Source organism: Myxocyprinus asiaticus, chromosome 28, assembly GCF_019703515.2.
Source record: "Myxocyprinus asiaticus isolate MX2 ecotype Aquarium Trade chromosome 28, UBuf_Myxa_2, whole genome shotgun sequence".
NCBI classification, from domain to species: domain Eukaryota; kingdom Metazoa; phylum Chordata; class Actinopteri; order Cypriniformes; family Catostomidae; genus Myxocyprinus; species Myxocyprinus asiaticus.
Window position 1 is genome coordinate 25,842,297 of NC_059371.1, and position 14,337 is coordinate 25,856,633.

At 36.6% G+C, this 14,337-nt stretch overlaps 2 protein-coding genes across 6 annotated transcripts in view; one reads left to right on the forward strand and one right to left on the reverse strand.

Annotated features, from left to right (window-relative positions):
• LOC127419024 (sodium channel protein type 8 subunit alpha-like) overlaps positions 1-1,292 on the reverse strand; it is an 80,660-nt gene extending 79,368 nt beyond the window's left edge. For all 5 annotated transcript variants that reach the window (XM_051660049.1, XM_051660047.1, XM_051660050.1 and 2 more), the window contains exon 1: positions 984-1,292. In XM_051660049.1, coding sequence (XP_051516009.1) covers positions 984-1,259 — 276 coding nt within the window. In that variant the 5' untranslated portion in view covers positions 1,260-1,292. The remainder of the gene's footprint in view (positions 1-983) is intronic.
• A 5,516-nt stretch (positions 1,293-6,808) lies between these two features.
• LOC127418512 (acrosin) lies at positions 6,809-13,971 on the forward strand. The gene is made up of 5 exons (XM_051659102.1): positions 6,809-6,972; positions 7,424-7,751; positions 8,046-8,165; positions 8,252-9,738; positions 13,845-13,971. The coding sequence occupies exons 1-4, from the start codon at positions 6,809-6,811 to the stop codon at positions 8,501-8,503; spliced, it is 864 nt and encodes a 287-aa protein (XP_051515062.1). The 3' UTR covers positions 8,504-9,738; positions 13,845-13,971.
• The last annotated feature ends 366 nt before the right edge of the window (positions 13,972-14,337 follow it).

Sequence of the window (14,337 nt, forward strand, 5' to 3'; positions counted from 1 at the left end):
GCAATAGATTTGCCATTAATTGAGATCTCCTATTGAGCACAGCAAATTCTGTTAAAAACAGATTGATCTATGTGTTTGTTTTTTAAATGGTTAAATGTGGAACATATTTCAGGAGGGAAAAGAAAAACAACAGCATAAAAATATTCAAATGGTCTAAACATCTTATTATTGTACCACAACTCCTTGGAGATCAATTCTAAAAGGGTGTGCTGTTACTTTAAAATGCACCGGGGCGTTTCTTTTTGCTTTGCTTTTCTGAAGGATTACTGCCGGAATAATTAAGCAAGTCTGTCAGCTGGAACTGTACAGTTTCAGCAGACCACTGCAGACCTCCTCCCTAAACCCTTGTTAGCAATCATCTCATACACAAATCAACAACGTACAGTATACACAAGCCACAGACAAATATTTCAGCAATGTAGTCATCGATTATCTAAAGCAGCTAAATCCTTTTTATTAGTAACTTTAAGCTTTTTTTTTTTTTAAGATTTGCATATACAATGAAGTTCTAATGCTTGGATCCAAATATCTTGAATCTGTGTTAGAAGATATCAACAAGCTCTGTATCAGATAATGCCAATGTACTTTGATAAATACTATGGAAATTAATTAATATACCATGGTATTTACAAGACACTCCAGGAAATTTTTATTTTTATGTAAGTGCAGCATGAAGACTGCTCTGAAGTCACACAACTCCACTCTAAAATTGCAGTTCTGTTCATTGTATCAAGTATCAAGACTAAAGCAAATCGTAGGGATTTGGCAGATGTTTGTTACCATGGAGGTTTCTCTCTGTAATATATAGCTGGTAATACCACAAAAACAGCCTTTTTGAAAAAGAAAAAAAAAAACATCCTCAACTTCACCTCTGGAATGATACATTGTGAGCTGCATTGAAGGTAGTACAGTATGTGCAGGCCAGATGTGAAGGGCACATGAATAAATGTGATACATGATAACAGATGGAGAGTGGCACTCACTTTCTTATTCATGTAGAAAGGATCCAAGTCCTCCAGTGGCGTTGCCACCATGCCACGAGGGATGTCTCCGTAGATGAAGGGCAGACTCTTGCCCGCCTCCAGGTCACTGTTGGGTTTGGGCTTGTTCTCATCATCATCGTCACGGTAACTGCTGTCTGGCTTAGGTGGTGGCTTGGCTTTCTCCTCAGCAATGCGCTTCTCAATTTCACACAGAGATTCCCTGGTAAAGTATTTGAAGCTGTCAGGCCCTGGCGGTGCAAAAAGGGGTGCAGCCATATTTTCATCCTGCAGCAACTTCTTCTTCTGTTATGTACCCTCCACGGCAGCCAGAACTATGTTCGAATGAGAGAAGGATATTAAAGCATGTCCAACTCTAGATCACGGCTAATAATTAATGTTCAAAATATACCATTTCTGCACTATAGATTTCTTCATCTGGATATACTGTAGGGTAAGAATGAGTATTAACAGACATCTGTCCATATAATTTTAAGCAAACCTAAATATGGTATATTATTGTAATAGCAGATATCTAATTCTACATGTTTAAAATTCTGGGGCTTGTTGCTACTCTGTAACCACATGCATGATTGGAATTAGTAACAATATGCTATTGTTAATATTTGTCTATATTTTTTGCTGTTTTTTAATGGAGGCAAGCAAATTGAGAAATTTTAAAGTGCACAGCTTAAGAAATATTTAAGACTAGTTGATAAATGGGCTTGAATTTTTATTTTCAACATCAAGATTTTAGGTTAAAATTGATATATTTGTATAAGGGAAAGTGATTTCAATGGTTCATTTCAATGGTGTGACAAATGCACTTAAAAAAAAAAAGTAAAAGGATTCCATTTAGTCTCTCAAGTACTAAGAGGTCATGAAAACTGCATGCACAATAATTATAATACAATCATGAAAAAGCTTTTACAACAGTTTTAGATGGAGCAAAGCATGTCACACCACTGGACACTGCTGTCACACTGCAGGACATTTCAAGGTATTGAGCTATTTTTGCATATTGTTTTCAACATATAGCCTCCCATATGCTAGCATCCACACAGTAAAGCTTTAACTTAATTTTATGCTTGTTAATGCTTTCTATTATGTGGAGGCATCATACCACATGATTAAATAAATGGACATGGTGGTAGTTCCACGTAAAGATGACAAACGTAATCAATAGCAGGAGGTAAATTTTCCCTCTTGCTAACTTGCTAAGCTTAACTAAGACTTAAATGTCTCTTTTTACTTTCTGTTGTGGTCCTGATTAGCATCAAATTCAGGGACCCCTTAGAGACTAGCCATTTAGAAATGGATTTTGTGAGTCTCTCCTCATTAACTTGTGACACATTCAGATTTACTTTTACATTTTTCAGTCAAAATGTAAATTCATGACCAGTCATTTCTGAAAATAGACACAATAAAACACAATTTAAATAAAGTATTTTGATTATGGACTAAATTTGTGTTCTTTGCTATCCAGCCAAATGATGAATATGTATAGAAAAAAACATTAAAGGCCTTTTTCTTTGAGGACAATAAAATTACATGGCATATCCGCTACCCTTAAACACAACAATAGTAATAAAACATCACAATAACACACGGAAATCATAAACACAACATGGACACATATGAGGACAAACAGTATATAAATGATTTAAAAGACAGAATATGTTTTTAAATTCTATTCTATTCTACCACATTAAAGTCCAATGCAATTTAACAATGCATGGGCCTATTCATTTTTAGGCATACTGCAAGATCATAAGTCATCACTTTGGTCACTATCTATACCAGCTACTACAGTTTTATGTGACCTAATTAACACTTAAAACTTACATGTTGAGCCCCAATAAGCTCCAGAAAGGCACTAAAAACTAGCAAAACAACAATATGTTTAAGATTTACTTTTTAGCTTGTGGAATGATAAAGTCTTACTGAACAATGCTATCTTGTTTCATCATCCGCTCACACAAACTGATATGTTCAGCTTTGTGCTGGAAAGTGATACATTAAGCTTTGCATCTAAAAATATTACCTTACACATCAAAACAATCTGTTGCTAAATTGGGTGCATGTTAAAGAGGAACTGGCACAAGTTCCTGGATGAGTCATCCGCTTCGTGAAAGATGAAAAGCACCCTGCATTAAGAGGAGATGAAGGTGATACTTGATGTTTGTTTGGGAACAGAATACAACTAAAATAATATCTGGAGACACTGATAAGTGATTCATTAGACATTTCAGATTTTTTTTCTTTTTTTTCTGATTTGTGCTTTTGGGTCATTATGATGGATGTTTCTATTTTAGTTGAATGAGTGCTGGGAATTGGAAGGATGTAGTCTGTATTGCAAGATACTTAATACCACACAGATTAGTCACTAGATTTCCACTGAGATGTTTGGGAAATATCTCATGTCCCTAAGGCACCAGAATAGGAAATGGGGTGGGTGAAGGAAGGTCTGGTGAACCACACTGTCTAAAAGCTTGTGTGTGCTGAATGCCCTGCTAATTCATGAATAAGACAACACGTGACCGGCACTTATGAGCCAGACACTTAAACAACCAAAGCCATATCCTGATATTACAGAGCTACTTAGTTCACTTTCAGCTGTTCCGATTCTACAATTTGGTTTCTGGTGCTGAAGTCAAGAAAGTGGCAAGAAATTATTGCTGAACTACCTTATTATCATTTGCTCACACAAACTGATATGTCCAACTTCAATAAATGCACACATTAACAATAAATATGACAAACACTGGATTTAACAGACACAGATTAGTGGCAGAATTCCAAAAGACAAGATATTATTAGCCTACTATGCATGCACACAAAATTATTATTCTAAACAAATTCAAATATCTTCTTATCTATTATTTTTCTTGTTTTATTGTGAAATAGCTGAGCATTCGTGGGCCAAACAGGACGAGCAAAGACCAACTTTACTTACGGGAGCTGTCCGTTCAGCACCACGTTACTAATGTAAAGGGTACAAGAAGACAGGGAATATACAATCTGGTTTCTCGATGATGTGAGGGAATCTGCTTCAAATGAACGAAGTGGTCTACTGATGGTTAGGCATCGCGAAATTACTGGAAACCATGCAAGAGGTGCTTGAGAAAATGTCAGGTGGGCTACGTGGTCCCCACTCCTTATATACGGATGAGAGTCCATCCATGAGTTAGTTTGGGACGTCTTAAAAATATTGAATTCCTTTACATTTATGTTTCTTCGTAACAGCACACCAGCCACATACATTAATGAAGAATTCACTCCTACATGAAATCGACATAACGAACATCATCAAACGCAAAATAGGCCTACCTAACATGTATGCTATGAACTGAGTAGCCTATATTACTGGTTGTATGGTATGCCTAATGTTAAATCGTCATATAGCCTTGAATGACTGAATGCGCAGTAGTCCTACCTTGATTTCATCAATGTTTGGTCACGAAATCGATGGCTTGGTAGTACAACGGTTAATCCAACAGTTGTTGTTGTTGTTGTTTCCCAAAAACAGAGTTTCCCCCAAAAAACTGACCAACTGAACCTTGCCAAATTTCCCACGGGGTCAGAAAGCAATTTTGGTTGAAAACTTGCGTCCGTGAACACTGACGAGCCCGACGCCTTCACGCCAACGGGCCGAAGCAAATGAGGAAAAACGGAAAATACTGCAGTGGGTTTTTTTGCTCGCTTGTCGTATTTACCCCCTTACAACCACACCGTAAATCTAACTACACCACATTTTTAGAGTAATATAACCCCATTTATGAGGGGGGGAAGGCCTATCTCCATTACGCAACTCGACGACAATGTGCAAGGTTTCTTTTCACGAGGTACATAAACAACAAGATGTAGATACCACACCCGCGAGACCTGCGTCCACCCTACAATCAATAAGCATCCAAGCATGTATTTCCATATTGGACATCTTAATTCAGAATCTGACACCACGTGCATTTTTTAAACATGCACTCCAATGCATATGTAAATGCAGGCAAGAGCACATTTATTCAGATGAGGCTATGTGGATCATATAACGAATCACGTCATTGATCATGAAAATACAGTCTAACAAATAACACAACACCTCAATGTCAGTATCTGAAAATAAAATAATGTTTGCTTAATCTTGCATTGAAAGAATGTTTTTTAAAACTGACATATCAGAGGCAGAAATGAAGGGGCCAAGCAGTTCTGCATCTCATCACATTACATTACATTTAGTTCTTTTAAATAATAAATAAATAAAACCGTAGGACCAAATATAACAACATGACAGCTATAACAGAATCTTAATCAATATAAAACGATCGAATAATGCTATGCATTTTACTAAAAGCATCCAACAGCCTGCTGAAGAGCGAGAGAGAAACCTCAGCGTGCAGTGTCTCTGCGACATTTATTGACAGTGTAATGAATTTATTTGCACAGAATAAACACATAGCAAGTGATATATACAAACAGCATACTTACTATGAACACGTTAGCGGGTATCCAAAAAACCCTCCCTGGACTGCAGATGTCGAATAAATTCGGAAGAAATTGCGGATGTCGCCATATTGTTGCTGCTACCTTCCTTCTCAATGTGTACCGTTAACCTGCATAATTGATGACTCGCAGCAAAATGCAAGGGAGTGTCGGCCAATAGGTAGCACCGATTTCACAATAAGAGGCACGTTAAATATTAGATTTCGGCGGACGATATTGTTCGAAAATTGGAGACGGCAGGAATTTTCAGGAATTATTACTTTTATGTTAATAGCCTATCTAAAGCAATCAGCCTAAATTGTGTTCAGAAAATTGACTGATACCATGAAAATATTGCTAAATAGAAAGAAATAATTCACGTTAACTAAAATAAATAAATAAATAAATAAATAAAAAAACAGGATGTTGGCTCGGTGTTTCAATTTGAGTGGGACTCATATGTACAGTTGTACGAGTGAAATACAGCATAATGGATTTGTTTCCAATAAAAAGGTATTCAGGTGGGTCACCTGTCCCAACCTTTTAAGTGTCATTTATAGTATTGAAAAAGTGCACTAAACTTATTTCAGCATGCATCAACTTAAGATTGTGTTGATCTGACATGTTTCGTCTTGTAGATAGTCCTTCATAACATTACAGTGTGAACGAGATGACGTCACATCGAGTATTTTCAGATTACCTAATAATCAGTGACAAGGCAATCGAATTCCATCTGTTTTCTTTCAATTCCATCTCCATTTTCACAAAAGTAATACATGTTTAAAATGTTTAAAACTGCTCCACAAATAATCTTTATTATTAGCTTGGTGCTCCCTGGAATTGCTGGTAAATATTTTTGTTATCAATAATTACGGAAACACTTCACAATAAGGCTGTATTTGTTAACATTAGTTAACAACATTAGATAACATGAACTAACAATGAGCAATACTTTTACAGCATTTATTAATCTTGGTTAATTTTAATTTCAATATAGAGTATATTAATATTTTATCTTTGAATTAAAAGTTATATACAATAACATTTGATGCATTATGAACTAACAATGAACAATTTTTTTTCTTCATAAATTAACTTTAACCAACATTAATAAATGCTATCCAATTATATTGTTAATTGTTAGATCATGTTACTCAATACATCTAAACTAATATTCACAATTAGAACCTTGTTAAGTGTTACCAATATTATTTATTTCAAAATGTATTTATCTAATCAACAGTGGGTGGTTATGTAACAAAAATGATTTAAAACAAAATTAATCAGAAGCGTTCATTAAAACTGACTTCAATGCTTAATAATGCTTTTAAGGTTGTGGGCAGCGACCTATGTTGGATCCCCCAAAGCAGCTTCGCATTTCAGGAGGGCATTCTGCATTAGAGGGTGCATGGCCTTGGCAGGTGAGTATACAGCAGATGTCGAGCCATATCTGTGGAGGGTCCATCATCAGCCATCAGTGGGTAGTCACTGCATCCCACTGCTTCAAGAATAGGTGAGGCCTTCTCTGACATTTATGTATAGACTATAATTAGCATTCTTTACACTTCTCAGATCTCACAATTTTAACTTAGAGCAAGGTTGTATGTTGTTTGTTGATGCAAACAGGTGATATATTTAATCTAAGCGTAACAACCATTAGGGGTTGCATATTTAGTAATCACGGAATGCTCACTGATCTAAAATTCAATTATGGTTAAGTTCATGATGTGATGCCTGTAGCTATTCTTCTTATTTCTTTTTAAATTATACTTAATTTTATTTACTACAATAAACTGTTTTACCAACTAAGAAAACAATAAAAGCAGCTCATCAAAGTTATAGTTTTCAAAATATTGTTTTTATTAGAGAAGGTGTAATTAGTAACTAAACACAGGTCAAGTTCAAGTGTAGTTGAGTGACTTACTTGCTTCTGGAGAGATGACCATTCTATCACTCTTTCCTAGAAACAACTATAAACTGAGAGTAGTGGCAGGAATGAATTATCGATTCAGCCAAGGAAAGGATGTCCAGTATCGCTCGGTTCAGCAAGTGATCCTGCATGAGAAGTTCAACCCATCAAACAATGACAACGATGTGGCACTTTTGCAACTGCATCGCCCACTGTATTTCACTAATTATGTGCAGCCTGTGTGCATAATTGAAAATGAGATGGATGAGAAACTACTCAACTTTAGCTTATGTTATATCACTGGTTGGGGCAGCTCAGTGTCAAAAGGTTTGTGTTCAAGTGTCCCAAAAAAAAAAACGTACAATTTTAAAACATCTGTGCATTATTAAAAACATTAAAAAGATTATTTAATAAAATTTGTGATATTGTCAAAGAGGAACTGTGATTATCCATTCACTTTCCGGCAGATAAATTAGTAGTAGTATACATTAGTATTCAAGGGTTTAAATAATTAGTGCTCTCATTACTCTTACATTTACATTTTGCATGACTATTCATTTATCAATGATTATTTCGTACAATCTTGTAGGCTTCCAAATTATCTTGACTGGAATTTAAAAACAGCAATAACTAAAGCAATATTTTTTTTTTTAGGAATGTTAGCTAACACTCTTCAGCAAGCTGAAGTTGAGCTCATTGATACGAGAACCTGTAATCGGAGAGGCTGGTATAATGGCCATGTTAATGACAACATGATTTGTGCAGGAGTTGACCAAGGTGGAGTTGACACATGTCAGGTAATGTTTTCTTATATCACTTGTTAAATGAAGATGGTGATGAAGACGGTAATTAACAATATCTGTTGAAATACTGTTCAATCAAGGGTGACAGCGGTGGCCCTCTACAGTGTTACAGTGAAGACCTGGAGAGATTTTACCTTTATGGTGTGACAAGTCATGGAGAGGATTGTGCATTGCCAAGGAAACCTGGCATATATACTCGAGCTAGCCGGTACACAGTCTGGCTGAGAAGAACTCAAGCAAGATCTGTATCTGGTGCCACAGTCATGGATCTGTCAGTTTTAAAATTAATCTCAGTTCTGTTTTTCTCTGCATACAGTATATGTGCATATTAGCATTAGTACACTGTCTGTTATACTGTAACGTCACTCTGGGCTGGTCTCCAGTAATTTTAATAAAGCCACTCTCAAAATACTTTATAGGCTACATTATTTTTCATATTTAGTTTTGCATACAACAAATGCAAGCAGAAAGAAAAACTTTACAATTCTAGGAGTAAGTCACTTTACAACATTTTTATCATCAGGGAAATGGTTAAAATATTTCGTTTGTCATATTTGCATTTTTCATTTTCAGCTGACATGCTTCTAGGGCCAAGGCATGCAAAGTATCACAATTAATATATAGTCAAATTTTCATGCTTAAAAAATTAACAATTTCGAAAAATGTCACGCTTTTGCTCAATATGCAGTGACAACAAGTGTTCAGCAGCCTAGCCAGTTTGTCAATGAAAGATCAACTGACATCTGTTGTCCACCTACTGTATCCAAAACAAAGCCTCTTAAACCAGTGCAACCAGTCTTATCCACCTTGTTCCTGAAGGCAGAAGTGTTCCACGATTCGCCTGTTTTCAATTTCCGGTGTTTTCACTGCCTTCGCCGTATATTCTTAGCGTGTAATTTGATGTTTAGAGTATTACATGTGCAAAAAATGGTCCAAAAATAATTTGGCTGTATAGTGCCGATACGTCACAGAGTTGAGATGACCGTGTTTTATTGATAGTGCCTCATCTGAGTGTGTAGATTGTCCGAGCTTAGTTACGGTGATATCATTAACTACTTTGAGTTGTTATGACAGCCAACAGCAGCACAAGTTGAGCCTGAAATTAATTTTTACTCAAAAATAAATAAATAAAATAAAAATAAAAATAGTGGTTGTTCTCCGTCTGAATCGCTCGTTTCGGTAGTTTTTACATTGCGTCTCGAGACCACAAACAAGAAAAACAGGCCATTATAATCAACTGAATCGATAGGGAACTGTTGGATAGTAATTTAGAAAAGTGACCGTTATCAAAGTGCTGGGTTTGCTTCACGAGCACCACGTGGCTTACGTCATCGAAATTCGAATTCAAAAGTTTTAGACCGTTATACAAACGACGCCTCTTTCATTTTTCCAGTCAGAACGTACTGATAAAAGTCACCAAATCTGCTCTTAACTAACTAAACACCAACGTACGCTGCGATGAACAATGGCGCCAAAATTCTCCTTGTTCTGGCCGTTTTGTGGTGGGGGGTGATGGTTTATTTCGCCATAGTGGAGGAGAAGAAAGAGAATCTACAGCAACAAGAGAGTGAGTTAGGCTATGTAGAAACGTCTTGACAACCTGTTGCCTTTTCAGCTCACTAAACGACTGTTATCAAGGACGTTATATAATTTTGATATCAAAGTTGAGATACAGGCCTGTAGTTGTAGTAAAGTGTGATGTGGGTGTCGTTAGTTTGGTTACTTAGAGCAGTGTTTCCCAAACTGGGGTGTGAGGTGACGAGGAATCTCAAAACAATTCTGAGATTTACAGTTGATTTAATTTCATATCAATCTAAAATAACATTCAACCCGAGTGCATGTATTTCTCAGTGGCAAAAAATAATGCTGTGCGCCCTCTAGTGTAGAAATACCAAAACGGTCGTGTCATATATATATATATATATATATATACACACACACATATATATATATATATATAATTTGAAACGTAATTTGTAAATTAAGGAGAGATGAATAGGGAGTTTTGATTCTGATGGTATAAGTTCAAAATTTTTGATGACAGGTGTTAGATGTCTCTTGCACCTGTAAAGTGCTGGTACTGTGTCCTGCTCCCGCGAAACGATGAGAGGGGAGTGTGTAAGTTATGCAGTTATGTCATATTTAACAACCCCAACTCATAAATCTGTAATTAATTTATTCAATAGGTATATGATACGTCTAACATGTACAAATATAACATGTTTCATATAAGAGAGTTGTTTTACAAGTATAATTGTGTTAAATATACATATTTTCAAAATAACCTGTGTGAATGTTATCTAGAGGGGGTACACAAAAGGATGTTGAATGTTTGTAGGGGTACAAGCAGAACAGAAATAAAGATTTATAGAAAAGTATCTGAGCTCTGTTGGTCCATACAATGCAAGTGAATCAGACCGCTGTAGCTCCAAAAATCACATAAAGGAAACATAAAAGTAATCTGTATGGCTCCAGTGTTTAAATACATATCTTTGGAAGTGATATAATAGGTGTGAGTGAGTAACAGAACAATATTTAAGTCCTTTTTTACTCTAAATCTCCACTTTAACGGTCACTTTCAGATGTGAAGGTGAAACTAAACAGGCACCACATGTGACTTTCAGATGTAAAAGTGAAAGTGCAAGTGGAGATTCAGCGTAAAAAAGCACTTACGTTTTGTTCTGTTTCTCATACACACCTATCATATTGCTTCTGAAGATATGGATTTAACCACTGGAGTCATATGGATTACTTTTGTTTGCTTTATATGATGTGTTTTTGAGATTTTTGGAGCTACAAAGGTCTGATCACCATTGTATGCATTGTATGGACCTACAGAGCTGAAATATTTTTCTAAAAATCTTCGTTTGTGTTCTGCAGAAGAAAGAAACTCATTCACATCTGGGATGGCATGTGGATGAGTAAATGATGAGAGAATTTTCATTTTTGGGTGAATTATCCCTTAAATATGTACGCAGTCACATGAAACTTTCTTTTACCAAATAAAAACTGGGTCATCTCTTATCAAAATTGATCTGAATATTATATACAGGTGCATCTCAATAAATTAGAATGTCGTGGAAAAGTTCATTTATTTCAGTAATTCAACTCAAATTGTGAAACTCGTGTATTAAATAAATTTAATGCACACAGACTGAAGTAGTTTAAGTCTTTGGTTCTTTTAATTGTGATGATTTTGGCTCACATTTAACAAAAACCCACCAATTCACTATCTCAAAAAATTAGAATATGGTGACATGCCAATCAGCTAATCAACTCAAAACACCTGCAAAGGTTTCCTGAGCCTTCAAAATGGTCTCTCAGTTTGGTTCACTAGGCTACACAATCATGGGGAAGACTGCTGATCTGACAGTTGTCCAGAAGACAATCATTGACACCCTTCACAAGGAGGGTAAGCCACAAACATTCATTGCCAAAGAAGCTGGCTGTTCACAGAGTGTTGTATCCAAGCATGTAAACAGAAAGTTGAGTGGAAGGAAAAAGATGCACAACCAACCAAGAGAACCGCAGCCTTATGAGGATTGTCAAGCAAAATCGATTCAAGAATTTGGGTGAACTTCACAAGGAATGGACTGAGGCTGGGGTCAAGGCATCAAGAGCCACCACACACAGACATGTCAAGGAATTTGGCTACAGTTGTCGTATTCCTCTTGTTAAGCCACTCCTGAACCACAGTCAACGTCAGAGGTGTCTTACCTGGGCTAAGGAGAAGAAGAACTGGACTGTTGCCCAGTGGTCCAAAGTCCTCTTTTCAGATGAGAGCAAGTTTTGTATTTCATTTGGAAACCAAGGTCCTAGAGTCTGGAGGAAGGGTGGAGAAGCTCATAGCTCAAGTTGCTTGAAGTCCAGTGTTAAGTTTCCACAGTCTGTTATGATTTGGGGTGCAATGTCATCTGCTGGTGTTGGTCCATTGTGTTTTTTGAAAAGCAAAGTCACTGCACCCGTTTACCAAGAAATTTTGGAGCACTTCATGCTTCCTTCTGCTGACCAGCTTTTTAAAGATGCTGATTTCATTTTCCAGCAGGATTTGGCACCTGCCCACACTGCCAAAAGCACCAAAAGTTGGTTAAATGACCATGGTGTTGGTGTGCTTGACTGGCCAGCAAACTCACCAGACCTGAACCCCATAGAGAATCTATGGGGTATTGTCAAGAGGAAAATGAGAAACAAGAGACCAAAAAATGCAGATGAGCTGAAGGCCACTGTCAAAGAAACCTGGGCTTCCATACCACCTCAGCAGTGCCACAAACTGATCACCTCTATGCCCCGCCGAATTGAGGCAGTAAATTAAAGCAAAAGGAGCCCCTACCAAGTATTGAGTACATATACAGTAAATGAACATACTTTCCAGAAGGCCAACAATTCACTAAAAATGTTTTTTTTATTGGTCTTATGATGTATTCTAATTTTTTGAGAGAGTGAATTGGTGGGTTTTTGTTAAATGTGAGCAAAATCATCACAATTAAAAGAACCAAAGACTTAAACTACTTCAGTCTGTGTCCATTGAATTTATTTAATACACGAGTTTCACAATTTGAGTTGAATTACTGAAATAAATGAACTTTTCCACGACATTCTAATTTATTGAGATGCACCTGTATATATATATATACATACACACACACACACACATTAACACCAAAAGTCAGTGTCTCATTTATTTCTACAGCAAATAAAAAATAATTGTTGACCAAAGTGCTGTGCAATAAAAACAATTAAAATAAAACATTAAGAGATTTAGCATGGCACACAAAGGACAAAAAGCCCTGCTAATGAGTTCCTTACTTGGCTCAACAAATGGACCTACCAGGGAAGTGTAATCAATCTTAAAGGAATAGTCCACCGAACTTCACTCATAAATGAAAATGTTATCATTTACTCACCCTCATTCCATCCCAGATGTGTATGACTTTCTTCTACTAAACACAAACAAAGGTTTTTAGAAAAATATCTCAGCTCTGTTGGTCCATACAATGCAAGTGAATGGTGACCAAAACTTTGAAGTGCCAAAAAGCACATAAAGGCAGCATAAAAGTAACCCATAAGACAGTGGTTTAATCCACGTCTTCTGATCCATTCGGTTTTGGGTGAGAACAGACCAAATATACAGTAACTCCTTTTTCACTATAAATCATGACTTCAGCAGTCTCCTTGGCGATCATGATTTCAAGCTCAATTACACTTCCTGTAGCACCAAGCACTAGGAAGTGTAATCGAGCTAAAATCATGATCGTGCTTAGAGACTACAAAGGCAAGATGTACAGTGAAAAAGGAGTTACATTTTGGTCTGTTCTCACCCATTTGGATCGCTTCAGAAGACATGAATTGGATTACTTTTATGCTGCCTTTATATGCTTTTTGGTGCTCCAAAATTTTGGTCACCTTTCACTTGCATTGTTTGGATCAATAGAGCTGAGATATTCTTCTAAAAATCTTTGTTTGTGTTCTGCAGAAGAAAGAAAGTCATACACATCTGGGATGGCATGAGGGTGAGTAAATTATGAGAAAATTTTCATTTTTGTGGAACTATTCCTTTAAAATAGTGATTTGTGTATTTATTTTTTTTCATGCAATCCTTTTTCTGTTTGTTAATCGTTTGCATGTCTGTAAATCAGGAGGGTGATAAATTAGTTTTTACCATTCTCCCATCAGTAAAGTGTGGTGAGAGGCCTGAGAGAACGGACAAAATGCGAGTGACCCGGATGATCAGAGGTGAGAATGTGAGTGTGGGTGTTTGGCCATGGCACGTGTCCATACTCTACCAGCCCAATTCATCAGTTCCGTTCAGTCAGCACTGTGGTGGAGCTATTATCAACAAATACTGGATACTGACAGCAGCTGCATGTGTAAATGAGGAACAAAGGTAACAAGAATTATTTAAATGTGCCTACTTATGGATAATGCATTGTGTTTACCCTAACTGAATGTTCCACTTTCTCCCATAGAAAACTTTTGATAAGAGCAGGAAGCCATAGTCTGCATGTTGATGATGAATCTACACAGCAGTCAGAAGTCGCCAAAGTAGTGAGACATAAACAATTCAATCCTGTAACCTTGCGGTACAACCTTGCTCTTATAAAACTGAAGACCCCCTTTGTGTTAAATGAGTTTGTCTATCCCATCTGTGTACCGGATCAAGCTGCTA